This window comes from Pagrus major, chromosome 16 (genome assembly GCF_040436345.1).
Source record: "Pagrus major chromosome 16, Pma_NU_1.0".
Lineage (NCBI taxonomy): Eukaryota > Metazoa > Chordata > Actinopteri > Spariformes > Sparidae > Pagrus > Pagrus major.
Window position 1 is genome coordinate 10,054,026 of NC_133230.1, and position 25,371 is coordinate 10,079,396.

Genomic DNA, 25,371 nt, shown 5'->3' on the forward strand with positions numbered 1-25,371 from the left:
CACAGCCTTCAGTACAGAACATCCAACACCTGTTTGCATGATAATTAAAAGGAAAGGAAGAACATTTTCGGGTGTGTTCCCTTTTTACCTTTGATTGCATTTTTTTTTTTTTAATGATGAATGATACATGTAGGTCACTGTATCACTAGAAGCAGTGTGTATGATCTTTGTTGACTGTGCAGCAAAATGCACGATAACGATTTTATTGCAAATATCTATGGAAATAATTTTTAAAAATGCTAGTAATCAAATCTATCTTTAACTTTGTTTGCTGTGTTTTGCCAATAAATTACTCTCAAAATACTCTGATCTTCACTAGTTACACGTGAAAAGGTAACAAAATGTTTTCACTTGCCTCAACCCACTTTTATAGACTTGCTTTTATGTGAAGTCACCCTTTAAAACTGATCTTTCTTTTTATTCCTTTTACCACTCTCAGTCTGTTTATCTGTTCCTAATTCCTCTTCTTATCATCCTTAATTGATTTTATTCTTTTATTATCTGTTTTTTGTATTACTTTTCCTCTCTTTTCTTTTTCTGTGATCTTGCCTGATTTATCGATTTTATTCCTTTTACTTGTAACGACTCATATTGTCTTTTTGTGTTTTTACATTTGCCGTTCTGCCTTCTTGTTTTAACTCACCTTAGACTAGACTTCCTTGTGTTTGTCCTGCTTTTGCTTATTTGTCAAAGCACTTTGTAAACTCTGTCTTTAAAGGTGTGATATAAAAGTGTTTATAATATTATAACAGCTTTTTGTTTGTTTGTTTTTTAATTTGTGGCCATTTAAGTATTTTTGAATCAGCGACTGAGGAGTCTGAATTTCAATGTACGTCCATTGACATGTAGGTCACATTCAAGTTTATTTAAAACATTTAAACAAATAACTTAGTTAGTTACTTAGTTACAGAGAAAATGAGTGAATTAATTGTTAATTCTGTATTTATATTTTTCTTATAATCTCTCGGTGCTTTTACATTTCTATTCTAGGATGAAACAACTGTAACGTGGCCTATTTCTCATTCTAATGTTATAGTAAACTTTTGAAAGGAAAACTACTGATTGAATAAATAAAAACACACACGTACTTCTTTTGTTGCTTTTATAAAAAACATTCTTTTGTTTGCGTTCTTAATCTAATCAGGTCACTGAAATTATCACCTGTAACTCGTGTAACGTTTATGGAACGACCTCCTTCAACCCACGTGTGAACAATAAAGACGTTAAACATCTTATTAATTATCCTCAGTTAATCACTGCACTAAACTCGGTATGTGGCATTTCCATCTGCCACCGACACAAAAGAGCCGCTGCACCTTAGAGGAGTGCTTCGGGATTAGTCTGTCACTTCAAGGCATCGCAGTTCTGATTTGACCCCGTTTGATTTGACCCGGCACCCACAGCCCCACGTTGAAGCAAACACAGTGGTGGTAACTTTTATTTTAATTGTTTGCTTGGATAACTTTTATTTTATATAATGCTCTGTAATTATTTTCCCTCAGTTAATGTTAGATACTGACATGTGTTGAGTTTACTTTAGTAGCCTGGTTCATCCCCCCCGTGTCTCTCGTGACGGTTGAGTTCTGTTATGTTGGACTCTTATGGGCCCAGAATTATTCTTCAATGCTTTTGTTATTGATTTTCGCTATTTGTAAATAAAATAAAAACATATTCTTCAACACAACACCTGAGTCTCTCTTGCCTTTTAATAAAACATGTCATATAATTAATGGTAAAACATATTGTTACTACTGTAGCAGCAAACTGTATCATTTGCATTTAACCACACATATTCTTGTTACCTTGCACTGTTTTATTTCACGTGTTGACCAATAACCTTTTGGTTTATTACACCTGTTAGCACTGTGAATTATGACCTGGCCTAACTATGAACTGTTTGACTTACTTTTGCACAGTGACCTCGCTGCTTTATGTGAAAGTGCTTGTGCACAGTAGCACTCTGTGCTCCCCGGGTGCATGTTGGGTGTTGTGGGTACATCCAAGGCCGTTTGTCCAGCTGGATATTGTTTTGGAAAAATCTCTCTTTCTCATGGGATCTCTGAGCGTGCTATAAATGTGCTGCAAACCGCAACTTTGTCTGTGACTCTTGGTCGGTCTCTGCCAGGGTTTGGTTGGTGGACGAGGCCTTTCAGCAGAAATTGGTTAAATCTGTTTGCTCTTTGCTTTTACCTCTTTGTTAAGCGACACAAAGACAACCTTGTGTGAATCACATATTATTTGTTCACTTCTAAATAAGAATTTCCATCAACACTGTCCGGCTAATTAACAACAATGTGAATCTACAGTTTGAAAATCAAGGAATACATTAAATTATCAGAGCAAACAGGAAACAAAGAGCAGCGGGACACGGGGGACGTTTAGTGCTTCACACGAGCCTTCACATGGACACAAATACTGAACCACTTTTTAATAAACTTGTGTTTTTAACAGTTCTTGTAGAGAGAAATAAAAACAGCTGTTTACAGGTTGCAACTCGCTCACTGTCCTGTCACCTTCATGTTGTTCCCCCGTATGTCTTTCAGCTGCAACAATGAGGCAAAAATGGAATTATGGCAGAAAGTTAATTTTACCATGAAAAGCAAACAGTGTAACCAGATGGTGTTTTCTGTCCGTCTAACGTTCAGTGGACGAGGACACGCGGCGATGTGCTGTGACATGTCAATTCTGGTAGCAGATGCGCATTTCTAATCTCATGTGAAGCTGATCTTTATAATAAAACTAGTGAATCATGAAGTTAGAATGAGCATCGCCTCATGTGATCTAGGTTTTCAGGTCGTGTGTAACTCATAAATTCATGCATGTAGGTTAAGCTAATTATCTGATATGACTAACAGGATATCCTGAGGGTGCTCTGGGTTTCTCACACATCCCGAAGACATCTAGTTATAGGTTGCGTGGCATCCTCCAAAGGTTAAGCAATTATAGATAATGGATGGTTTAAGCTAGTGTAAAGAAATGGCTGCATTGTGAACATATTTGTTTACATATGCCTATATACAACACGTGTTACATGGAGATACCACTAGATAGCGTACATAAGCTTGTTGTCCCACCTTTGTCCCTGCTGTTGCTGACCTACTTATCTACACCTGACCCAGAAGGTGCCGCTCAGCCTTTCTTCCAATCTTGCCCGGTGGAGGTTTTATATTTATAATAATCTGTGACGTCATCACAATGTAAAGGCTACTGCCCAAGTGGGAACTTGCATATTCAATGGGCCGCACAACCAAGAAGTAAGCGAGGAGGCTAGAAAAACCCTGTCATATCCTCATACTGGCCTCACTAATGATGAATGATACATAGGTCACTGTATCACTAGAAGCAGTGTGTAGCATCTTTGTTGACTGTGCAGCAAAATGCACCAGTCAATAACAGCGGGTTAACACATACAACATCAATATAAATCAAAAATGTTTAGTTGTCATTTGCAAAGACAAACTCTGGTCAGGAGCCTTGGAGTCACACCTGAGGAGTCTGGTATTATTACAAATATCTATGGAAATTTTAAAAAAAATGCTGGCAATCAAATCTATCTTTTACTTTGTTTGCTGTGTTTTGTCTCTTTATGTCAATAAATTACCCTCAAAATACTCTGATCTTCACTAGTTACACGTGAAAACTTAGTAGTGCCAAATGACAAAGAAGTTAAAAACATAGTGTACACTTGAATGTATATATATATATATATATATATATATATATATATATATATATATATATATATATATATATATATATATGTATATATATATATATTAGGTGGGACTTATTTTAGGTGGCTAAAATAAATTTTGCTGCTGGTAGTACAATAACTAGGTAGTCAGTACTTTATACAACCCCACATCAGAAGACCCCAATGATTACTTTAAAGCGCACTGGTTTGAAATGACACCTAATGTGGCGTTCCCTCCACACAAGCACGCAAACGGGGTCAGAGTGTGTAGGTGGAGTGTGTAGGGTCCGTTCTTTGTCTGTTCAACCAACCAATGAAATCCGCATCCGTACTCGTGACGGGCGAGGCTTGAACCAAAAGTCGGTCGTGATTAAACATGAAGAAACGAACGGCTTGAACTAATATGTGGTTTGCAGAAACGTCGTCAGTGATCAGGTTATAATGACATTAAAATGATTTATTTTGAATGAAAACAATGAAAAGTGTGTGCAGTGTGTTCTGGTCTCACATCAGCTCCCACAGCTTCACCTGCAGGAGCACACACACACACACACACACACACACACACACACACACACACACACACTCTGGGTGTTGCTTTTGAATGACAGGTTAAGTGTAGCTATGAATCACCTGTCATGATGATTGCCTCTGGAATCTGTCGTGCTCAGTACGTAACGATCGAGCAGAGCGTTCACATCAGTCAGAAACATGAATGAAGACCGGAGCTTTCCCAAGTGAGTAGCACCTTTTTCAATTGAAAACTGATTAATCTCTATCAGTTTATACAGCAGTCTCTGCTAATATGAAAGAATAAGTGAAGCATGATTTCTAGTGATGTTTGTGACGTAAAACATGTCAAACCGTTGAGCAGTTTAACCTCCTTTCTACTTCGAGACAATCACACGGATCAATAAAAGGAGATTTCCCATTTAGCAGAATAATTTCTGTTTTTTGAAACATTTTGTAGAAGATCTACAAAGCAAACAGCTGTAACTTTCTATGTGATCCAGTCCAGCAAGTCCGACATGTGTGATGCTCGTAAAGTTCAGTGTTTTGTGTCAGAGAGGTGTTAAGTTACGTTTGAGGCTGCAAAAATGATCATTCCCACTAATAATCAATCGTAAGGCAATTGTCGTATCTGTTGAAATAATTGCAATTAGCTGTGTTTCGTATTGTGCAACCCGATATATACCATATATATTTATATGAACATTACGTGAGATAGATAAAGGCGGAAATGCACACAGACCTGTGCAGATTTCTCTCTGTGTAACCTACTTTAACCACACACAGCCGGTTCTCTCCACATCCTGACTAACTTACAGACTATCCGCCTCCCTCCTGCCTTCTTACCTACACTTCATGCCTGCCTCATTGCTTTCTACCGATATAATAACCTCCCTGCAGTCACCTGAGAGTTTGACATTGTGGTGTCTTTAAACCAGGAGGACGTGGGACACCTGCCGAGAGGTCCCCGTCATTGAGGATGAGCAGACGCCGTGGAAAATGATCAAACTTCTAAAGTTCATCACTCTGTGTGTCGTCGCTGTGATTGTGTTTGGATTGGCTCTCTGCAGCAAGGTTAGTGTACACATCGTGCACCAAACAACATTTTTAATTACAAAACACAACTGCTCCCATAGGGATTGTAATTTACATTTAATATAGGTTAATAACATTGTATGAAATAGTGGGCAGAGCCACCCTGACGTCATCTGAAGGTTTCTCCAGGGTCGAAATGAAGCTCCAGGTTGGTAGTGCTGGCCGTCGCCATCTTGGCAGTGCCAGACTCAACCTAACTCCACTACAGATGCTCGGCCTGATGAAGAAGAGGAAGTAGAAGAAGACGAAGAAGAAGAAGGAGAAGGAGAAGAAGAAGAAGACATAGAAAGGGAAGAAGAAGAAGAAGAAGAAGAAGAAGAAGAAGAAGGAGACAGAGAAGAAGAAGAAGGAGAAGGAGAAGGAGGAGAAGAAGAAGACATAGAAAGGGAAGAAGAAGAAGAAGAAGAAGAAGAAGAAGAAGAAGAAGAAGAAAAAGAAAAAGAAGGAGACAGAAGAAGAAGAAGAAGAAGACAGAAGACAGAAGAAGAAGAAGAAGAAGAAGACAAAATATCTGTCTGGTAGAAAGATGCATGTTTTTAGATGTGTTTGCTGTCTCATAAATGATGATTGATTTCACAGATGAAAAGTAGTGTTGAAAGTTAACTGCTCCTTTTAACTGAAGTAAGTTATTTAAGGGATATTGAGGGACATTAAGTTTCAAAGAGATCTGCACTGACACTCTGTGACTCCATTTCTTACTTATCTTTCTGCGTCACCGTCACTTTGTCCTCTGCTCCAGACGTCCTTCCTCCTCCTCATCACCTTGTCCAATGAAGGCACAGAGACGCTCCCGGCTGAGCAGAAACCCGTCGCTCTGCTGTGTATCGGCTGCTCTCTCATTGCGTCCAGTGTGCTTCTCTTACAAAAGAGCATCTGGAAGGCGTGTTACAGATCCTCAAAGCTGCCGGCCAAAACCACTGCAGCTGTGGTGAGACAACATTTCTGAAACTGTCGCTCCTCTTTAATTAAAGCCTTGAAGATGTGTTAGAGGTGACTGCCACTGCTGTGTTTTCCCTACATGTAGACGTCCTTGTTGCCTCCTCTGATGCACGACAAACACCTTTGATAGATTAAAAATTAGCCACAGCCTCGACTGGCTGCCACGAGAATGATACTCAAAAATCTTGTGAAGTGTTTTTGCTGCATGAATAGATAATTTCACTTTTTCTGTATTGAGTAATTTCCTCCTCAAATTCAGTGTTTGTTTCTTGAATTGTAGTTTTCCTTTTTGTTGAAGTGTATAACCCTTTGAATGTAAAGCTGAGCTAATGCTTAAAGAGGAAATCTTTCATCAGCCGTCAGTGAATTATCAATGTTCTGCTCCTGCTCCTCCTCCAGGTCCTGTTCTTTGAGTTCCTGGTGTCTCTGGGTGCGGCGATTCTCACCATCGTTGCAATGCCGCACTTGGACATCGTGACCAACGTGACGATACTGAACAGCGTAGCCGTCCTCTCTGCGCTCCTCCAGGTGGTCGCTCAGTGCACCGCCAAAGAAAGGAATCGCTTCCTGCTGCCATCCATCACCGCCTTCATCCTCCTTGTGCTGGGTTACGTCCTGTTCCTCGTCTTATACATTATGAAAGATCCTTTTGATACCAAGATGGCCATTTGGCTGGGTCTGGCTGTTGGTGGGTCCTTCTTGGTGTCCTTCAACTGGTGGGAGAGCTACTTCAGACTGATCGGCAAGAACAGCAGCTCCGTCTTCCTGAAGAACCTGTGCAGAGACATGACAAAGTGCCAGAACATCCTGAACATCCTCTCCAGCCTGCTCAGGATCGCCGTGACCGCCTGTGTCCTCGGAGCCTACGTCCCTCTTAGCCAAATGGACTGGGACATAGTGAAGTCCATCCCGAGCCGCGAGACAAGAATTATTGCCATCATCATCGGGGTCCAGCTCATCTCCTCTGCTCTCTGCCACTGGTTTGCATTGGCAGCCTGTAAGATGCACGCACTGAGACGATGCTTCATCCTGCCTTTGTACCTGGCCTCTCTGGCCGTCATGGTTCTGCTCGTCGTCCCCGTTATCGTTTACTATCAGGACTACAGAACGAGTCTGAGCGGCACCGAAAGCATCAGCTTCACAGGCTACTGCGATGTAGTTGTGGATAGAAGAAACCTCAGCTTGAACGGCAGTGTGTTCCCACATCTGGTTCTGGATGTGACACACACTCTGTGCTTCCTGGACATGTCCAAGACAACAGACATTGGCCTACTGACAGGTAATAAACTGGAGCGACAGTCTGACACCAAACATTAAGACTTTACTCAGTGTTTATTACCTGAGAAAGCTTAAATCGACTTTATTGATCTATATTACTGCGCTGCAGCGTTCTCCTAATCATCTGCAGTAGATGGTAAAAATGACTGTAAAAGATAAATTAGGAAACTAAAGTTAAACAATGAGAGTCGATTTAAAGGTGGAAATTTCCTTTAATCCTGTCACTCATCTTTCTTCAGGTTCAGCGGTGTCGTGGTGGCTCGGGCTTGTCTTGGCCACAATCCACCTGTGGCAGCTCAGTCTGCATCGCATCCAGAGGACCAAAGACGTGTTCACCAGGAGGCTGTACGAGGGAGGGTTTATGGAGCAGTCGCTGCTTCTGAACGCTCGATTTGACATCCAGACGACTGAAAAGCGAAAGACGTAAGTGTCAATGTCATTTGTGTTTGTGTTGATAGTTTGTTTCTGGTTCAGGTTTTGTTTGCGAAGGGAGGGTGAGATGAGGGGAGTTCAGTTGGTTGCAGTCTGCAACCTCACAGCTAGATGCCACTAAATCCAACACACTGGATCTCTAAGATTAGCTTTCTACTGTAGTGCAGGTCAGGTTCAGGGCCTCGGGTCGCCCGTGTGTTTGTGGGATTATTGTGAGTTTTTTCATGTAACAAAACAATTTTCCAAAAATGCTAATTTGTCGTTTCCAGATTGAGACCACAGGACCCGGTGAAAGTGTTCTTCTGTGCGACCATGTGGCATGAAACCTACGACGAGATGATGAAGATAATGATTTCAATATTTCGGTAAGGAGTCAAGCATGAATTTGCCTGTGGTTTGGGTTAAAATCACAACCTTTCTTCTGTAATTTCCATTACAAACATACCAAGTTAACTAAGTAACTTGTGTGACGTCACTTCACTTCGTCCTGTGATTGTTTTAACCCGACCATCCATCCCGAGCCTCCTCTCTACAGACATTTCACTCTTTATACTGCTTCTCCTCACTTCCTCCTTTTCAGATGTAATAAATACTACAGCCACTAGAGGTCCCGCCTCATAAAATGCCGTAAATATGGGTTGTAATATCCTGCTTTCATTTTCAATCTATATGGTTGTTTTTCTGACGAGGACAGGTGTCTGTAAAGCAGAAGTATAAATTTGGTTTTGTGGTTTTCAGCAGCACTTAAGGGTGTTGGCTGTCTTGGGGAATCTTGATATCTTAATACACAATATGTTTAAGAGCAAGGCTGTCCAGTGAGCTTAACTCAACCATCTGGAGCTCTCTTTCAAAGCTTCAGAATCCTGTAAAATGTAGGTATTTTAGCAAAATAAAAGATCTCTACTGCAGTGTAACAACCTTCAACTTCACACTTTTGATTGTCAACAACACAGTAGCTCAAAGTGTTTCTTGTAACTCCTCAGATTGGACCAGTACAGGCCGAGGAGGGACGGAGAAACGAGTGATGTGTCTTTTGAAGGTCACATCTACTTCGACGACGCCTTCAGAGATGTTCCCGGGAGCCGAGGACGCCACGTCAATGAGTACGCAGAGATGCTGGTTGAGATAATCCGAGAAGTTTTCAGGTAAAATCTGTGATACTCAACGTTAATTTATAAAATAAAGCAAAGACCGAGTGATGTCAAGACTCTACCAATGCTTAAAAAATCCCACAGATTAAAGTGTCTTTCCTCCTCTGTCATCAGTTCCTTCCTAAACCTCGATAAAGGCCTCTTCGAAAAGCAGCAGCAGGTCCCAGATCAGATGGTTGTGAGGACGCCGTACGGAGGGCGTCTGGTGGTCACCATGCCTCACGGAAACAGTCTGGTGGTTCACTTCAAGGACAAGACACTCATCCGCCACAAAAAGAGATGGTCTCAGGTGGGGAAAATGAGTCAGTGCTTCAACATGTGTCAGTATATTCATGTAAATGTTTGGAGACGGTGTTGCTAAAAGACCTGTTATGTCTCCCAGGTCATGTACTTGTACTACCTCCTGGGCTGGAAGCTTGCGACCAAGTATTTCGGCAAGTGGGGGGAAGGAGAGGACGAGGCTGAGGTGAAAAGAGAGTTTGAGGTGAGAGGAGAGAAAAACACGTGCATGCAAACACAGACTGAATATTTCTGTATGACGAACCAGAGCAAATGTTTCTGTTCCTCCAGAAAGAGAAGCAGAACACCTACCTGCTGGCTTTAGATGGAGACACAGACTTCCAGCCGGCTGCTGTGATGCTGCTGATCGATCGCCTGAGACTGTATCCGCAGGTCGGGGCAGCGTGTGGCAGGATTCACCCGACCGGATCAGGTCAGTGAAACAGAACTGTTAATACCACACTGAATTAGTTGTTTCATCCTCCGTCCACATTTACCTAAACTCTGTAGGCGGTTGCTCAAGACAATCCACATTTTGCAAATCATATACACAGAATGAGGTTGATGCAGTAACAGTGTGAGTTTCCCTGGCAGGTCCGATGGTGTGGTACCAGAAGTTTGAATACGCGGTGGGCCACTGGCTTCACAAGTCGGCGGAGCACGTGTTCGGCTGCGTGCTGTGCAGCCCGGGCTGCTTCAGTCTGTTCAGAGCAGCGGCGTTGATGGACGACAACGTGATGAAAAAATACACCATCAAGGCGTCGAGGGCTCGACACCACATCCAGTACGACCAAGGTAACCAGCCCGTCATGTCTTTAAATACCGCTCCAGGCTCCCAGTCCAGTCTAGCTGTAACAGAGCTAATGGTAGCTACAGTCAGCAGCACTTAGCGGTTACTCTGGTCATGTGCTGCCCTCTATTTTTGTTTGGAGTGACCTTAGACAGGGAGCCAATTCTTACATATTGCACCTTTAAGAAGCCAACACTGTGATCTACCACAGCTGTATTATAGGATCTGGATACCAAAGATGGCGCCTTTTCAGCCCAGTAAGAATCACTCCTTGTGCATACCAGTGATGTTTTCTTTAGACCTGGATATGTTGGCGCCGCTCAGCCGTTGCTTCCTGTGGCCACTCATCAGTACGAGAAACAGGATTTTTAAAGTCTGTCACTAAGCACAAATATATTAAAACAGCTAAACATGTTTTGTATGCTTCAATTGTACGCACGACAAATCAGATGAATACCAACTGACTAATCCTCCAGCTACGACTCATTTTTAATTTCTGTGTCTTGATCTTTGAAAATCTCTGTGGTCGTCCCTGCAGGTGAGGACCGCTGGCTGTGCACTCTGCTGCTGAAGCAGGGATGGAGAGTTGAGTACAACGCGGCCTCGGACGCCTACACCAACGCCCCGGAGGAATTCAAAGAGTTTTACAACCAGGTGATCAGCCAAAACCACTTTTGTATTACACAAATTGTTGGCACCTGAGTGGGTGTAATAACTCTGCACATGTCGTATGCCAATGTTTGACAAGTTAAATAAAATTGTTCTTGAAAAATTCTTTGAACCAGATCCAAAATGACGCCTTGCCTTTCTGGTTTCTGAAAGGAACATCATTCTGTTGTACACAGTCATGATGATTTAAAGGATAATTACCATGTACAGTATGTTGCAATATGTAAATGTCACCGTGACAAAGAAAGAAACAGCACTGTGGCTTTGCTTCCAACTAAACACTGCTGCAACCAGGCACACAGCAGAGCGTGTCGGGTGTTTGCTATCAATTTATGTGAAAATTACAGTAAAAGGAAGTAAAATATATTTCTGCTTGTCCTATCCACAGCAAATATAAATATAAAGATAAAATACATTTTTAAAAGGAGTGATTTAGGAGACAGAAATGATGTTAATGGTTGGTTGGACCGTGTGGCCCTCATGTTTAATGTTTTAACGTTTAAGTTACGATAACGTTTACTTTCCATCTTCAGCGTCGACGATGGGGACCGTCCACCATGGCCAACATCGTGGACCTGCTGGGCTCTAGTACTCTGGTTTCCAAGAGGAACCCGTCCATGTCCAAACCCTACATGTTCTACCAGTTCTTCAGCTTGGCCTCGTCCGTACTGGCGCCTTCCACCGTCGTCCTTATGATCGCAGGTCAGGCTTGTTTAAGAGCTATTTTTCTGCCATCTTTCTGGATTGTTTTATTCTCAAAGAGACACTACGAAGTTTTGGAGAAGAAATGTAATATTTACAATATTACAATATTAATTAGGTAATAATACAAACTTAGAAATGTTTATTTTTCATTCATTTTATTCTATTATTTTATAAATCAGATTGGTTTAATTGAAAGAGTGAATCCCTAATAGTTGGTAGAGAGAGAGTAGGAAGAGTTGACTCATGCTGGGCTTCCTGTGTTTGTTTGCTTCCTGTCCACCATTCAGGTAGTTTGACCGTGTTGCTCGACATTCACCCCAACGCCGCTCTGGTCTTGGCTGTGATCCCTCCTGCGATCTTCCTCGGCATCAGCTTCAAGATCAAGTCAGACACTCAGATTCTCATTGCAGCGGTCATGAGTGTCCTGTACGCCTTCCACATGATGATTTCAGCTATCACCTTAATAGGTATGTTGGACACAAACACGACAAAGCCTGTTAATACCAAACGATTTACTGCTTCTCATTTTCCATCTGTTTTCTTTTTTCCCATCCGACAGTCAGCATGTTGAAGGACGGAACCATCATGACTCCCAGCGGCATCTTCATCATTACTCTCGCCTGCTTTTACATCATCACTGCGCTCCTGCACCCTCAGGAGGTCGGCCTGGTGGCCTACGGCTGTCTTTACATCCTCTGCATCCCCAGCGCCTACCTGCTGCTGGCCATCTACTCCATGGTCAACATGAACAACGTGTCCTGGGGCACCAGGGAGACGGCGCCTGCTCCTGGAGCCGCCACACCGGCAGCCCCGGCCCCACAAACCCAAGCCCAGAAGGGTAAATACTGGGAATAATAAAATAAATACTTGAAAAATAAGTAGAATAGATGATTGTGGGTTTCAGCAGTTGTCCCCTCCAGTTCCTCACCACCACCACACACACATAAACACATAATAACACATACACACTATCATGCTATTACAGGGTTTGTTGCCTAAAATACGACTTCCCGGTAAAAGAAAACATTATATTTCGCCATGAGACAGACTAGATATCGTCCCGTGGTCTCCTACAAAATATTTGAAACTGATCATTATTCTTGCAGTCAAAAGCACATTGGCACGGTTCTTCATGCGGGCCAAGTGCTGCAGAAAACTCTGTCGGAGAGGCAGCGCTCAGGAAGAGCTCATCGTGAACCAGGAGAACCCGAGCGTGGAGGCAGCAGCACCTGAACCTGAACCCCAAAACACTAATGTGGATGACGAGAGGAATCCTGAGGAGGAGCAGAGGTAAGATCCGGTCGTCGGAGGGTTTGTAGCGTGTGAAGGTTTCATTGCTGCTGCTAAGTGTTTGTGTTCAAGATTAACATCAAATATAATGAAACATATTTGTTTTATTTCAGGCCAGAGGTTCCTGCTTTCACCTGCCCGAACCAGTGTAAGTTTGATGTGAAGATATTTTGCAAAAATAGGCTTAAAATCAGTAGCAAAAACTTCCATGTTGAATAATATTTCCCTGTCGCTCTCGTTTCTCCAGGTTGGGTGACACAACTGCAGAGTTTGTCCGATGACATGCACCTGCAAGAGGACACGCTCAACCAGGTCTGAATTTTTGTTTCATATCTCGTAAAAGTCATCTTCTGAGTCACATCTGTCTCATCACTTTCCTTTGTCTCTTAATTACCACTGTTAACATTTGTGTATGAATGCCACAGCCAAGAGAGAGACACATTGAAATAAGGTCACCCTGTGATTAATGTCTTTAATCCAATGCATAATAAAACACATTGCATAATAATAATGTCAGAAGAAAGTATATTTTTTCCCCACAAATTTAAAGTCTGGATTTCTTTATTTGGTATGAAAAAATGTTCATTGTCAATCATTAATCAAACTACCTCCAAAATTGGGGATTTTGGCACCCACAGTGGGCGTAGCAGCTGGGTCTGAAGAGCCAGCAGGGGGCACCGTCACTGGTTGTTTATAGAGTGCTAAAGTCATGAGCTACCAGTGAACCTCATGGGATCTTATTTCAGAAAATACTTTGTACAGTAGTCAATGGGGTGAGACAAGTACATTTTTGATCCCGTTCGAACATGAAGTTTGTCAATTTGAAGATAATTTTAAGTCAAAAAAGTCTGTGTTTGTCGTAAAGATGTAAAATATCATCTAGTTTTGTGTTAAACTGCATCACCTTACTCAACACACGTCACGACACCAACATGGCCGCCGCTTCGGCAACTGGAGCAGCTCTACAATGTTTAAGTTACGGGTTTTGGTGAGCGTTCGATGAATTAACGTAACTGTTGGCAGTGTAGTCGTTATAATAATATAATATAATAAAGTGTTTTCACAGTCTCAAATTTCATTTTTTATTTTGTTTTATGACAAACTGCGGCTTTATTTGGATTATTGACTTGGAAAATTGTCTTTTAAATATGTGATTCATGGCACAATTCAAACGGCACACAGAAAAAAGATGTCTCCCTCCGTTCACTACCATACAAAGTGTTTCTGAAATAAGATCCCATGAGGGAAACTGAAAGGAGCAGAACTTTGCTTCTCTAGATGAGTTTATCGTCTCTTTCTCTAGTTTCAGTTCTTCTTTAAATTCAGACGGATTTGTTTTTTCTTAATTACCAGAGTTCCTGTTTTTCCCTGCAGGACGAGGAGCAGTTCTTCAGAGACCTGACAGCCAAATACCTGGAGCCTCTGCCTCATGACAAAGAGAAGCAGAAAGAAATGACTGAAAACCTCAAGAGTCTGAGAAACAAGGTGGGGAATTATATTACATCTTTATGAAATCCCATGATGAAAAAACACAAAGTAATAATAAAAGAAATCTTTTTTCTCTCCTCGTGCACAGATCACTTTCGCCTACTTCATCTGTAACGCCTTCTGGCTCGTAACCACGTTCTGTCTTCAGCTCCTGGACTCCATCATCTTCATCCAGGTGCCGAAGGTCGACACCAACCTGCAGTTCACGGGGGAGTACATTTACATCGACCCACTGGGCTTCATGTTCCTCCTGGCCTTCGCTTTGCTGGTTCTCATCCAGTTCGTAGCCATGGTGTACCACAGGTAACCAGTCAACAATCAAAGGAGGCACTTCTTCATGTGGTCTTTCTCACGGAGAGAGATCAGTTCTTCTTCTCTAACTTGATTGTGCTTTGATTTTGCAGAATGAGCACTCTGATCCATTTCGTGGCATTTCAGGACACAGAATCCAAGTCGGACAAACAAAAACAGCAACAGGTACAAACACAACCTCGACTGTTATTACCACTGTTACTATCGATGGTACCACTACCATTTATTCTTATTATTAAGAGTGGGACAAGCAGCCAGTATGCAGAGACATGGCATTGGCAAGATTGAACTTCAGTGCTGTGATTTAATCCTGTTCAGTTTCCTGAGTGACACACTTGTCACTTGCAACTTAAGTTGTCAATTCCCCTTTTTTGTTGTGCGCGTGCGATTATCGCCGCAGCACGCCCACAGTGAGTCGCATCATGGCCAATTAATGTGTCAGCTGAAGAAACATACATATCATAAAAATTCAAGATAAGTCCACACGGATTATAGCCTAGAGTGTCATACCACACCCCTCTAATGGTACAGTGGAAATTAATAATACAGTCTTGTTGCAGGTGTGTACTCATTCTCTTAATTCCTGATAGGTCAAAGATGATGAAGAGGACGACGATGACAGCGATGACTTTATGTTCCCGAGTCTGTTTTACAGAAGGCAAGACCAAGGAACTCTAGTGTAAAACAAAGACGCAACAAAAACACCCTCAAGCACTTTTAAAATACCTTTGTGTAACAACTCAAACATACTTAACTGAATCATTAAAAATTATGTTATTCATGTCAAGATGAAGGTGTGCTCTGTAGAGCTCTGTGTGTGTGTGTGTGTGTGCGCGCGTGTGTGTGTGTGTGTGTGTGTGTGTGTGAGTGTGTGTGTGTGTGTGTCCAGTGAGGACTGGAGTTGATTGCACTTTTGGAAAGTGAGGGTCGAGGATGAAAAATGATTGATTATTTCGAGAAGGATCATCAGACATGTCTGCATTACACTGATGAAGCCATATTTTTCTATGCTGAGTGTCAGGTTTCTTCTTCTCTTTGTATTTATAGTGATTAATAATGCTAATTCATGTTTATTACATTTTAAAATATATGTTGTATCCCCTGTTTTCATTAAAGCACTTGGTGATGAACATCTCTGATCTATTGTTGTTTGAAATCTTATTATGAAGAACAAAATGTATTTCTTTCTTTCTTTCTTTCTTTCTTTCTGTTTTTCTTTCTTTCTGCTTTTCTTTCTTTCTGTTTTTCTTTCTTTCTGCTTTTCCTTCTTTCTGTTTTTATTACTTTCTGTCTGTTTTTCTTTCTTTCTTTCTTTCTTTCTGTCTTTCTTTCTTTCTTTCTTTCCTCTCCTCTGTTGTGTTTGTGTTGTGTGCATGTTGCTTTGAATATAAACTGTCATCTTCAGCTTCATACACAGAGGTGTGTCCTTGACATTACCGGGAGATTTATTACATGCTGGCAGCAGCACCAGAAGAGTTACGAGCCATTTGTGTAATCATCTGAAATTAACCATTAAGTGGTTTATGACCAAACAATAAAGGAACAAAAAACTGCTGTACTCCAGCAGCCTAACAAAAGGCAGTGAGTGGTTTAGAGACGCGTCTGATGTTTAAGCTTCTGGTGTCAGCATCAACACGACCAGAGCTCGTGGTTTCACAGTATCTTGTAACTCTTCTACAAAGAGGAAGATCGCATCCTCTTTCCATTTTATTTTTTTTGTATCTGTCTATTTATATTTGTCTCTCATCCTTCCAGAAGAGGAACGAGTTAAACCAGAGCTCGAACATTGATGTTACCAAATACTCTTCTCATAACAGCAGCATTTTACAGGTTTTAGTTTAAGTAAACTAATTTCTAAAAGGCAGAAGTTATGTCATTAGCTGAGCTGGTGTTTTGGTTTTGGTGCTGTGAAATGAATCAGTCTTGAAACCATAAAACAACACTCATATTTATTAACTGATGCATGATCAAACAATATAAAGAATATATCTAGATTATGTTACAGTTTCTCCTGTATCTTATAGTATTTACACAGTTTTATTATTACAGAATCTTACAGCAAAAAGAGTTAAACTGAGCTCATTAGCCATCGCTGCAGGGAATTTTAAATCAAAGAGCAACACTGTGACATTCAACATGATCCCGCAACCGCACGGCAACACCATAAAACCTAAAGGACAGTGAGCTCAAGATAAACAGTCTGATTGCACAGATTATGTTTCCTTGGTGATGTGTAAGTAATCTGCCGAGCGTGTCCAGCAGTGTTTTATGAGCTGGTTGCTAAGGACTGATGCTCACTGTTGACTGACCGGCTTCGAGGCTTGATTTTACTGTCCCTGTAAGCCATAAAACTCCTCTGCTCTGCGGGTACAGCTGATGAAATCTTTTCAGCAGTTTGAAATTGAAAGTGCTCATAGAAAACCAAGTGACATATTATCATGAAACGCTTCTTTACAGTTTCAATTCCTCTTCTCCTGCAGCGCGACCTCTGAACACCAGACAGTGACATGACCAAAGTCAGAACCGACTTTCCTTTTAATAGTCTCGCTTCCTCCTGCCGTCCTCTGTGTCCCTGCAGACTCGCCACAGTTCCACTTTTTCATGCAGCAAAAAACAACTTTACAGGAAAATGTGAACCTGAACTCAGTTTATCCACAGGTTCATTTTCAAATACAATTCAAAATTAATACTGACAAGTTCAATTTTTTCAAATGGACCTACTTTACAGTCTGAGAAGGAAATACTCACAGTGATAATTACAGTAGAAAGACGGATAGCCTCGGCTCTTAAAGGATAATACTGGTGGTTTCGCATTTCCTCAGAAACAAAACGAGGGGAAAAGTGAAAAGTGCTATTCAAGTCAGAAATCCAAGATGGAAACTTCAAACCACAGCCCTTTTCCTCTCTTGTTACAAGGTTCCAAGTTAAATTTATAATCATTTTTTAATCAAAACAAAACAAAACTATGTTTGAGTCCTTTTTCGCTACATCTATTTAAGAAAATGTAATCTTGATGGTGAATTGAGGAGTCCTGTGTGACCTGGGGACTGAAGCTGCTCTGTAGTCTGGTGGTACGGCAGCGGATACTTCTGTATCTTTTGTCAGATGGCAGCAGGGTGAACAGACTGTGGCTGGGTTGGGTGTTGTCTTTTGGGCTCTCCATAATCGCTTAAAACATGATAAAACCACCAGTACGGCCCTTAATTGCTCCAACACGTCTTCAGGAAACTCAGAATTTAGCTACATCCACTGAAGTCCGACTCCTCCCTGCCGCCGCCACAGTGCGGTGTTCCGAATCGATGCTGTCATCCACAGAGCGCTCGTTGGACTGGGTCGTCTGTCCATCCACGTCCTCCGCCAGAGCTCTCCTGTACACCCCCGCCAGACTCTGCCTGAACCGGCCCCTCACGTTCAGCCCCATGCAGAAGTACAACAGTGGGTTCACACAGCTGTTGAAGTAGGCGATGCCGGACGCCACAGGGTGCCAGATCTTCACCACTGGGTTCTTATTGTCCACCATCTTCACCAGCAGAAGGCAGTGGTACGGCGCCCAGCACAGGAAGAACGCGATGACTAAGGATGCTAATATACGCAGGGGGCGGGACTTCTTTGACAGGCGGGTACGTCGGATGCGAATGCCGGCCAGGATGTAACAGATGAGGATGACCATGAAAGGCAACATGAAGCCACACAGGAAGCGGATGGTGTAGAGAGCAAGTTTAGAGCTGCTGTCACCCTTCCCCGCCTCCTTCACGTCCACAGAGCACTTACTCAGGTTGTTCTTCAGGTACACTTGGCGGAAGGCGAAGTACGGAGAACTGAAGATGATCGCAGTGGCCCAGACGCAGGCGGCCACCACCCTCGCCGCCAACAGGTTGCGTCGTCGCTTGGTGAAGACGGGCTGCCAGATGCAGAGCGCTCGGTCCAAACTGATCACCGCCAACAGGAACACAGAGCAGAACATGTTGGCGTATTTGAAGAAGCCGTTGAACTTGCAGAGGAAGACGCCGAAGGGCCAGTGGTCGAAGAAGAGCTTTTTCGTGAGCGAAAAGACCCGTGTGAAGCAGAAGATCAGGTCCGCTATCGCCAGATTCACCAACCACACGTTGGTCACAGTCGGCTGAGCAGGAAGAACAGAATATTATTATATATTGTTACGTTTTGTTTAATAAAAACACTGACATCTCATTCTACACTGTACATCTACCTTGAGCTTGAATCCGGCCACCCAGATCACCATGGAGTTCCCTGTGATGCCGAGCACGACGGTCAGCGTGTAAAGGACGATGGACACGTTGTCCATGATGGCGTCAATGTCCACAATTGTCCCCCCGTCATTCTTGGAGGTCTCGGGGATGTGAAGAGAGAGAGAGGCGTTGGGAGACATCTTGTGACTGTTGAACACAGAATAAAAGAAAATCAAAGCGTTACCTGCCTGAGGTCAGTTAATTTATTACTGCAGAGCCTTCAAACAGGTAAAACTGTGGATTATTTGAGTGCACAGTTAAATAATCTGTTCCCTTAAATCCTCTCTAATCTAATCCTATAATTTCAGAGCACAAATCAACAAACAGAAGCAATTTCTTTTCATGAATAATTTAAAGGAATGCCAAAGATAAGATTGTCTTTAACAGCCAAAAGCCTGAACTATATTTATACAATGCATCTCAGCCTAAAGTCCATACATCTGTATGAAACCTGAGCAGCACGTTTAGATTTCCAAGTTCATTCACCTTTTCCTTTGTTAATATATGTAAGCTACTGATTTGAAGCAATAAATTGTGCACACAAAGTATTAATGTGTCCATGACAGAGAGATGTGAAGGGAAAGGGAAACATTTTTTATCCCCAGCATGAGCAAAATGCACAGGTTAAATACAGTTTTCTTTTGTCGTCAGAATGTAAAAGACACGATAACCCTCAGAAATGCTGCTGAAATGCAGTGAAAGCAGCTGACATAGGAGGCCAAGTCAAAGCTCTTTGCAGTTCGAGACAGGTAGAGAACCATCATACTGACTATTTCCTTCAGTTTTCTTTCAATGTGATAATGAGACTAAATGGTTCATGCTCAACCGAAGATTGTCTCTACTCTGCAGAAGCTGTTTTATAAACTCATTGTTGTTTTTGGGGTCACTTCCTGTTTTACTCTGTGCTAAAAAAAAAAACACGAAGGCATCTAACTGAAGCACGACATACAAGAAAAAAACTACAAAACAAACCTCCGCTGCCCGACGGAAAAACTTTGTAAGAGAGTCACAAGCTTTCGAAAAACGAGTAAACTTTTCTGATCACAAGCCTCAATCTTCATATGATGCTGTGAAAATAGACATTAACAGAACCGTGTGAATGGACACGTGTGTGTGTGTGTGGACGAGTCAGATGTGCCCAGCTGAGTCAGCGTGCTTCAATGTCTGAGAATGTACCAAGGTGTCTGTGTGTGTACAATATTAGCTTGTGTGTGTGTGTGTGTGTGTGTTCGGGCTTTAAATACAACTTTGTGTGTGAGAGTAAAGTTCACACTGAGTTGACTTCTATTGTGTTTAATGTTCCCTGTGACCTCTGTTAACACGCACACACTTGCAAAAGCTTTGACTAGCAGCTTAAAGTCTTTAGGCATCACGTTATTATAATCTTCAAGAAAAATCATGAAGGTGTTTTTATGTTTTACTTAAAAGAAATCGCACATTTTGCTCAGAAATACTGCTTTTCACTAACGCTAACCGATTTCTGGGTTTTGGGACGGCTACACCACTCTGAAGACCTAACTCTTTCTCCTGCGACGTGATCGACTGCTCATCTTCTTCTTCTGTTTATCAGGACAGTGGCCGCTGGTGTTTGAGGCTGCACTAGTGTCTCCTTCTTCTGGGGAGGGCTGAGTGGTTTACAGTAATTATATCAAACATTTATCAACATTTGTTACATTGCCATGAAAATATATACTCCCAGGGTGACGATGTGTGATCCACCGACAGGCCGACCCACAATGAGTCACTTACAGTGTGTGAAAGACGTAAAATTGATAATATTCGAGATAACACAGGCTGTTATGAGTCACGTCTCTTCTGGTTTTTGTCATTACGGATGCTCCTTGACATCTTTCAGAGTAGTTTTGTCTTTCTTCAGAAGAACGTCACTATCAGGGAGTTCTTCTCAAGAACTACACTGCTGCTGCGTGTAACTGAGCCAGTGTGTCTGAGTTAAAAAAAAATAAATGAAGCCACAGACAAATATCAGCTTTACGAGTATTTTAGTGTCCATCAGCTCATTGTTTTGTTTTTCAGCTTGCAACATTATTGTTCTGCTTCACGTAGTCAGTTTAAATTAGTCCAAACAATGTTACGATATTATAAGTTTTCAGACTTGTGTGTATACCAACGCTCAACATATATAAAAAAACAGATATTTAATTGACAAAAACAAGATGCTTAGTCCAGACTATAGAGTACTAGCTCTACTAATGTCATCTATTGCAGGGCAGCTGCGGCTCAAAGTGGGTCATCCAGTAATCGGAAGGTTGCTGGTTCTATTCCCCTGCTCCCCTGGCTGCACGTTGAAGTTTCCTTGAGTAAGATACTGAATCCTAAATTGGTCCTGATGAGCCGGTCCACACCTGACATTGCAGTCTCTGCAATCAGCGTGTGAATGGGTGAATGTGACAAAGTGTTAACCCCTCACCCTCAGTAGACTGGAAAAGTGCTGTAGAACGACATTCACAAATTCCCAGGGTGTCAAATACCAACAATATTGTGTCACTTATTTAACTTTTAAACTACGACACACTGTTTTTAAATGTAAGTGCACTGAGGCGGTCTGCTGAAGAAAGACAAACTACTCTGAGAAATGTCAAAGAGCACCGATAATGAAAAACAACAGAGGAGACGTGACTCATAACAGTCTGTGTTATCTTGATTTTTATGAATGTTATGTATTTCACACTGTAAGTGACTCATTGTGGGTCAGTTTGTGGGTGGATCAACAAAAATGTCCCAACACTTTGGCGGCCATAATTTTCACCCTAGGATACCCACAATTATGTTGCCGCCTCATCAGATGCAGCGGATGCCCTTTAGCGACCCACTGGGCTGTAAAGTAACTCTGATGTTTACCTGTCCACGACAATATGACACAGTCACAGCAAGTACCAAGAGGGGTGGAAGATGGCGGCTGAGTAGAGGATCACACAAATGGCATTTTTTTAGTTGACTGGATTTCGTGTCCCGCGTGAAACCAAATGTCACCGAACTTTTCTCAAACCTAACCAAAGTGCCGTTCCATGTAAACCATGTGGCAACAGAGTACCTTGTGTGTCTGTATGACGAATAAAACCCAATCGTCAGAATAAATGTTGGCAGTGTGCGTTTCTGCAAAACCACTAATATGTTGAAACTTTAACGTTTCTTTAGGGTCTGTTTTCACTGTGCTCACGGTTCAGTTAGGTTTAGGCAGAAAGTCAAAAAGAGAAAAAATCCAAGGCAAAAAGGCATTTATTGAGATGGCTATTTAAATACTGAAATTCTTAGAAACACTGATAATGCATGTTAAAAAAGAGCCGAGTAGCAAATTTAGATATTCAGTATGAAATAGCCATCTATAAAAAAAGCGTTTCGCCAGAAGAGCTTCTTGGCTTACCCCCCACAGAGCTCCTTCATCACATTTCATTTGAATTTCCTGAGCAATCTAGACCTTTTCTTTCTGTAAACCTGTTTTGGTCGCCACAAACACAGTCGTTGATGACTTCCTGTTCAAAATAACAGCTGTTTTTTGTGTCATGTCCGGAGGTCTCTATACAAATGGGATGTATAAATGTAAACGTATCACTGGTTTGTTCCCCAGAAATGTAAGTGCCAGTGTTTTATCCTGACAACAGGGCATATTTGACAGCCAGAGATGAGAACATGTTGCAAAAGTTGCTGCACATTTAAATCAGCAATTAAGCTTTGAAACTGTGTGAAAAGGTTTTGCTGTTGCTGTTTTAATGTTTTTGAAAATGAATACGTCACCACTAATAACTGGTGATTATTCTGAGACAAATTGCTCTCAAATCAGAGTTACTTACTTTCAACAAGAGGATTGTTCCCATGAAAAAATAGCAACTGTTTTAAAGAACAGACGAGTGGAACTTGACTCTGAGTCACTGTCGTCGTCGTTGTTGGTATTTGATCGTTGCAAACTGGACTCTTGTTAACATAAAGCAGCTGGTTAAAGATGACACAAGTCAGAGAGCAAAACTGTGTCCTCTGTGAACATCACTGTGTTGGACACGATGAGAGGAAGTGCATCAAAATACCACAGAAGAAAAACTGCACATCAAACATCAGTTCACCACAAACGGTTTCAACTATGTGCTCCATCTCACTCAACCACAAACCTCCAACCGCTGGTTGAGCTGCATTAATCTAACCTCTTACTGCTCATATAACTTCACTGTGGTAGGAACTAATCCCATTGAAAGCAGTTAAACTTCTCACTGTATGGCAACACAACACATATGGAGAGGTAGAAAGGCAATTCAACCCGAGCCTAATTAAGACTTCCTGTACTGAAGCATTTTGACTTTTCACAGCAACAGACGATGCCACAAATTTCACTCTGAGCAGCTCGCAGCTTCGGCAAAATAATAAAAAAAAATCGCACTGTTTTAATGTTTGAACAGAGAAAATCTGCACATGCACAAACAGCTTGAAACTGAAGAAACCCAGGTTCTGTAAATGTGACCAAGTTAAAGGAGCATTACGTAGTTTTGGTGTAGAAAGTTTAACCAGAAGAGAAAGAACTTCATTGACTGAACTTTTTTATAGCGAAACAAACTCAACAAACAAACTCTCTTTGTTTTCATGACTGAATAAACAGAATAAACAAACTGACATTAAAGGACAACGCAGTTTCATACTGTTTTGCTTTGTTTATACTTGGCGGACCCTGCCACCTTTCTAGCTTCAAACTGTGTTCTGGGGACCTCATTAAAAATTGATATTTCTGAGTTTGTATAATTACTTCATTAAAATTGTAAAATATATGTAAATTAAAACTACAGAGTGTCTCTTTAAGACTGTGCTGAATTTGATTGAAGATTTTATTTTACTTTTTACGTTTCGGTTACACTTAACATCTATTTGTTTCTAATTTCAAGGACTTCACTGTTCAGCAGCTCATAACTACATGTTGAAAATATAGTCATCTCAATGCTGTTGTGACATTTAACCCACAACTAAATGTCTTCTGGCCTAAAAATCTCCCAATCAGAGCTTACGGTGATGCCTTCAAGTTTGAAACCAAAAATGAAATTGTGTGATTATCAAAACGACACCGCAGCTGTGACATCTGAAGTGTGAAATATCTGCAATATCGTCGCTGAGTTTGTGACAAAGGATCAGAAAAAGTCCTGTTTTCTTACCTGCAGATGTCGAGCTGATATCACAGTGCTGAGGTCAGCTGCTTCGGTCTCGATGGTCAGAGGCAGAAGTGACGACGCATCTTCGTGTGCAGTGTGTGTCTGTGTGTGTGTGTGTGTGTGTGTGTGTGTGTGTTTTAAAAATCCCCTCTGTCAATGTTACTTCAAGTGGTTTTATTGCCAAAAGCTGGACGTGTGTCTCTCTCTCTGTCTCTCTCCGTCTCTCTCTCACACACCCACATGCACACACACACATACGCACACACACACATGCACACACACACACACACACATGCACACACACACACACACACACAGACAGACCCTTCCTCTTTCTCTCTTTTTTTTTGTCATGTGTGTCTGTCTTCCTGTTTCTCTTTTTCTCACACAGCCACCCTCACTCTGCCTCCCCCACACCCACACAAACACACACACACACATGCGCACACACACACACACACACACACACACACACACACACACACACACGCATGCACACACACACATACACACACGCATGCACACGCACGCACACACACACACAGACTTGCAATAATTTCCTCAAGCCTCACCCTGACCTTCACCCCAGCATTCACTCTAAAATGATGTACTTCATGGGGTCCTGCCTTTTTGGTCCCTACAAAGATTTGGGACCCCACACGGTGAGCGGGCGGTATTGGGATCCCACAAACATTGTAAAACAAGGCCACACACACAAACAATGACACACAGATGCATAAACACACAGTGTGGGTGACCGTCTTGTTTTAATGAGACAGAGACATAACTTTCCTCCTCCGTCACCTCGGCCAATCAGATTCCTCTGAAGAGGGCCGACGACCTCGTGTTATTACAACATGTAACTTCAGATAATCCACTTATTACTCCTCTGGGAACGCTTGTCAAATTGATCCTTCATAACATTTCTTTGCAGATTTTTTTGAAAAGTTGAAATGATTTAAACTCGATTGCGGTCGTTTCATGTTCCCACACGACATTAACGCATTGCTCTTTCTGGTAAACAGGCTGTCCTCAGCTCAGCAGGCTTCCAGCAACAGAAAGTAAAGACAACGAAAGAAAGAAAAGAAAGAAAAACAAAAGAAAGAAACCACAGAAGAGTGACTGAGCTCCTGATACAACCCTGTCACTGTACGTATGACACAAATAGATAGTGAAAGTCAACGTCTTTTTATTATTAAACTGTAATTTTTATCCAATATTCAGCTTTTTCTATCAAACAACATAAATCTCTGGATGTTCCTGTTGAAAAATAACTAATAAGAGCTACAGTGCAAGATGCAGGTCAAACCTCAGCCAGTTTGAACATTTTCTTTTACTTCATTTTTCC

General features: G+C 41.8%; 2 protein-coding genes across 2 annotated transcripts; one reads left to right on the forward strand and one right to left on the reverse strand.

Moving 5' to 3' along the window:
* Nucleotides 1-4,405: 4,405 nt before the first annotated feature.
* On the forward strand, nt 4,406-15,396 carry LOC141010258 (chitin synthase chs-1-like). The gene is made up of 22 exons (XM_073483134.1): nt 4,406-4,431; nt 5,143-5,278; nt 6,039-6,227; nt 6,638-7,432; nt 7,716-7,939; nt 8,224-8,313; nt 8,932-9,093; nt 9,214-9,388; nt 9,482-9,599; nt 9,644-9,811; nt 9,973-10,173; nt 10,707-10,822; nt 11,371-11,539; nt 11,830-12,013; nt 12,106-12,380; nt 12,649-12,832; nt 12,946-12,980; nt 13,080-13,144; nt 14,207-14,317; nt 14,409-14,623; nt 14,725-14,797; nt 15,223-15,396. Exons 1-22 carry the CDS (start codon nt 4,406-4,408, stop codon nt 15,313-15,315), a joined length of 3,804 nt encoding a protein of 1,267 aa, XP_073339235.1. The 3' UTR covers nt 15,316-15,396.
* Nucleotides 15,397-16,566: 1,170 nt separating this feature from the next.
* On the reverse strand, nt 16,567-24,222 carry LOC141010483 (formyl peptide receptor 2-like). The gene is made up of 3 exons (XM_073483464.1): nt 24,027-24,222; nt 18,840-19,026; nt 16,567-18,752 (listed from the first exon to the last, which is right to left on the reverse strand). The coding sequence occupies exons 2-3, from the start codon at nt 19,017-19,019 to the stop codon at nt 17,862-17,864; spliced, it is 1,071 nt and encodes a 356-aa protein (XP_073339565.1). The 5' UTR covers nt 19,020-19,026; nt 24,027-24,222; the 3' UTR covers nt 16,567-17,861.
* Nucleotides 24,223-25,371: the final 1,149 nt, after the last annotated feature.

What these genes read in the sequence shown, in the direction of transcription:
- LOC141010258 (XM_073483134.1), top strand. Translation starts at nt 4,406, where the DNA reads ATGAATGAAGACCGGAGCTTTCCCAA. An exon ending in GAAGACCGGAGCTTTCCCAA is followed by an intron (nt 4,432 to 5,142) that starts GTGAGTAGCACC and finishes TCTTTAAACCAG; the next exon opens with GAGGACGTGGGACACCTGCC. An exon ending in GCTATCACCTTAATAGGTAT is followed by an intron (nt 12,014 to 12,105) that starts GTTGGACACAAA and finishes TCCGACAGTCAG; the next exon opens with CATGTTGAAGGACGGAACCA.
- LOC141010483 (XM_073483464.1), bottom strand. Translation starts at nt 19,019, where the DNA reads ATGTCTCCCAACGCCTCTCTCTCTCTTCACATCCCCGAGACCTCCAAG. An exon ending in TGGCCGGATTCAAGCTCAAG is followed by an intron (nt 18,753 to 18,839) that starts GTAGATGTACAG and finishes CTTCCTGCTCAG; the next exon opens with CCGACTGTGACCAACGTGTG.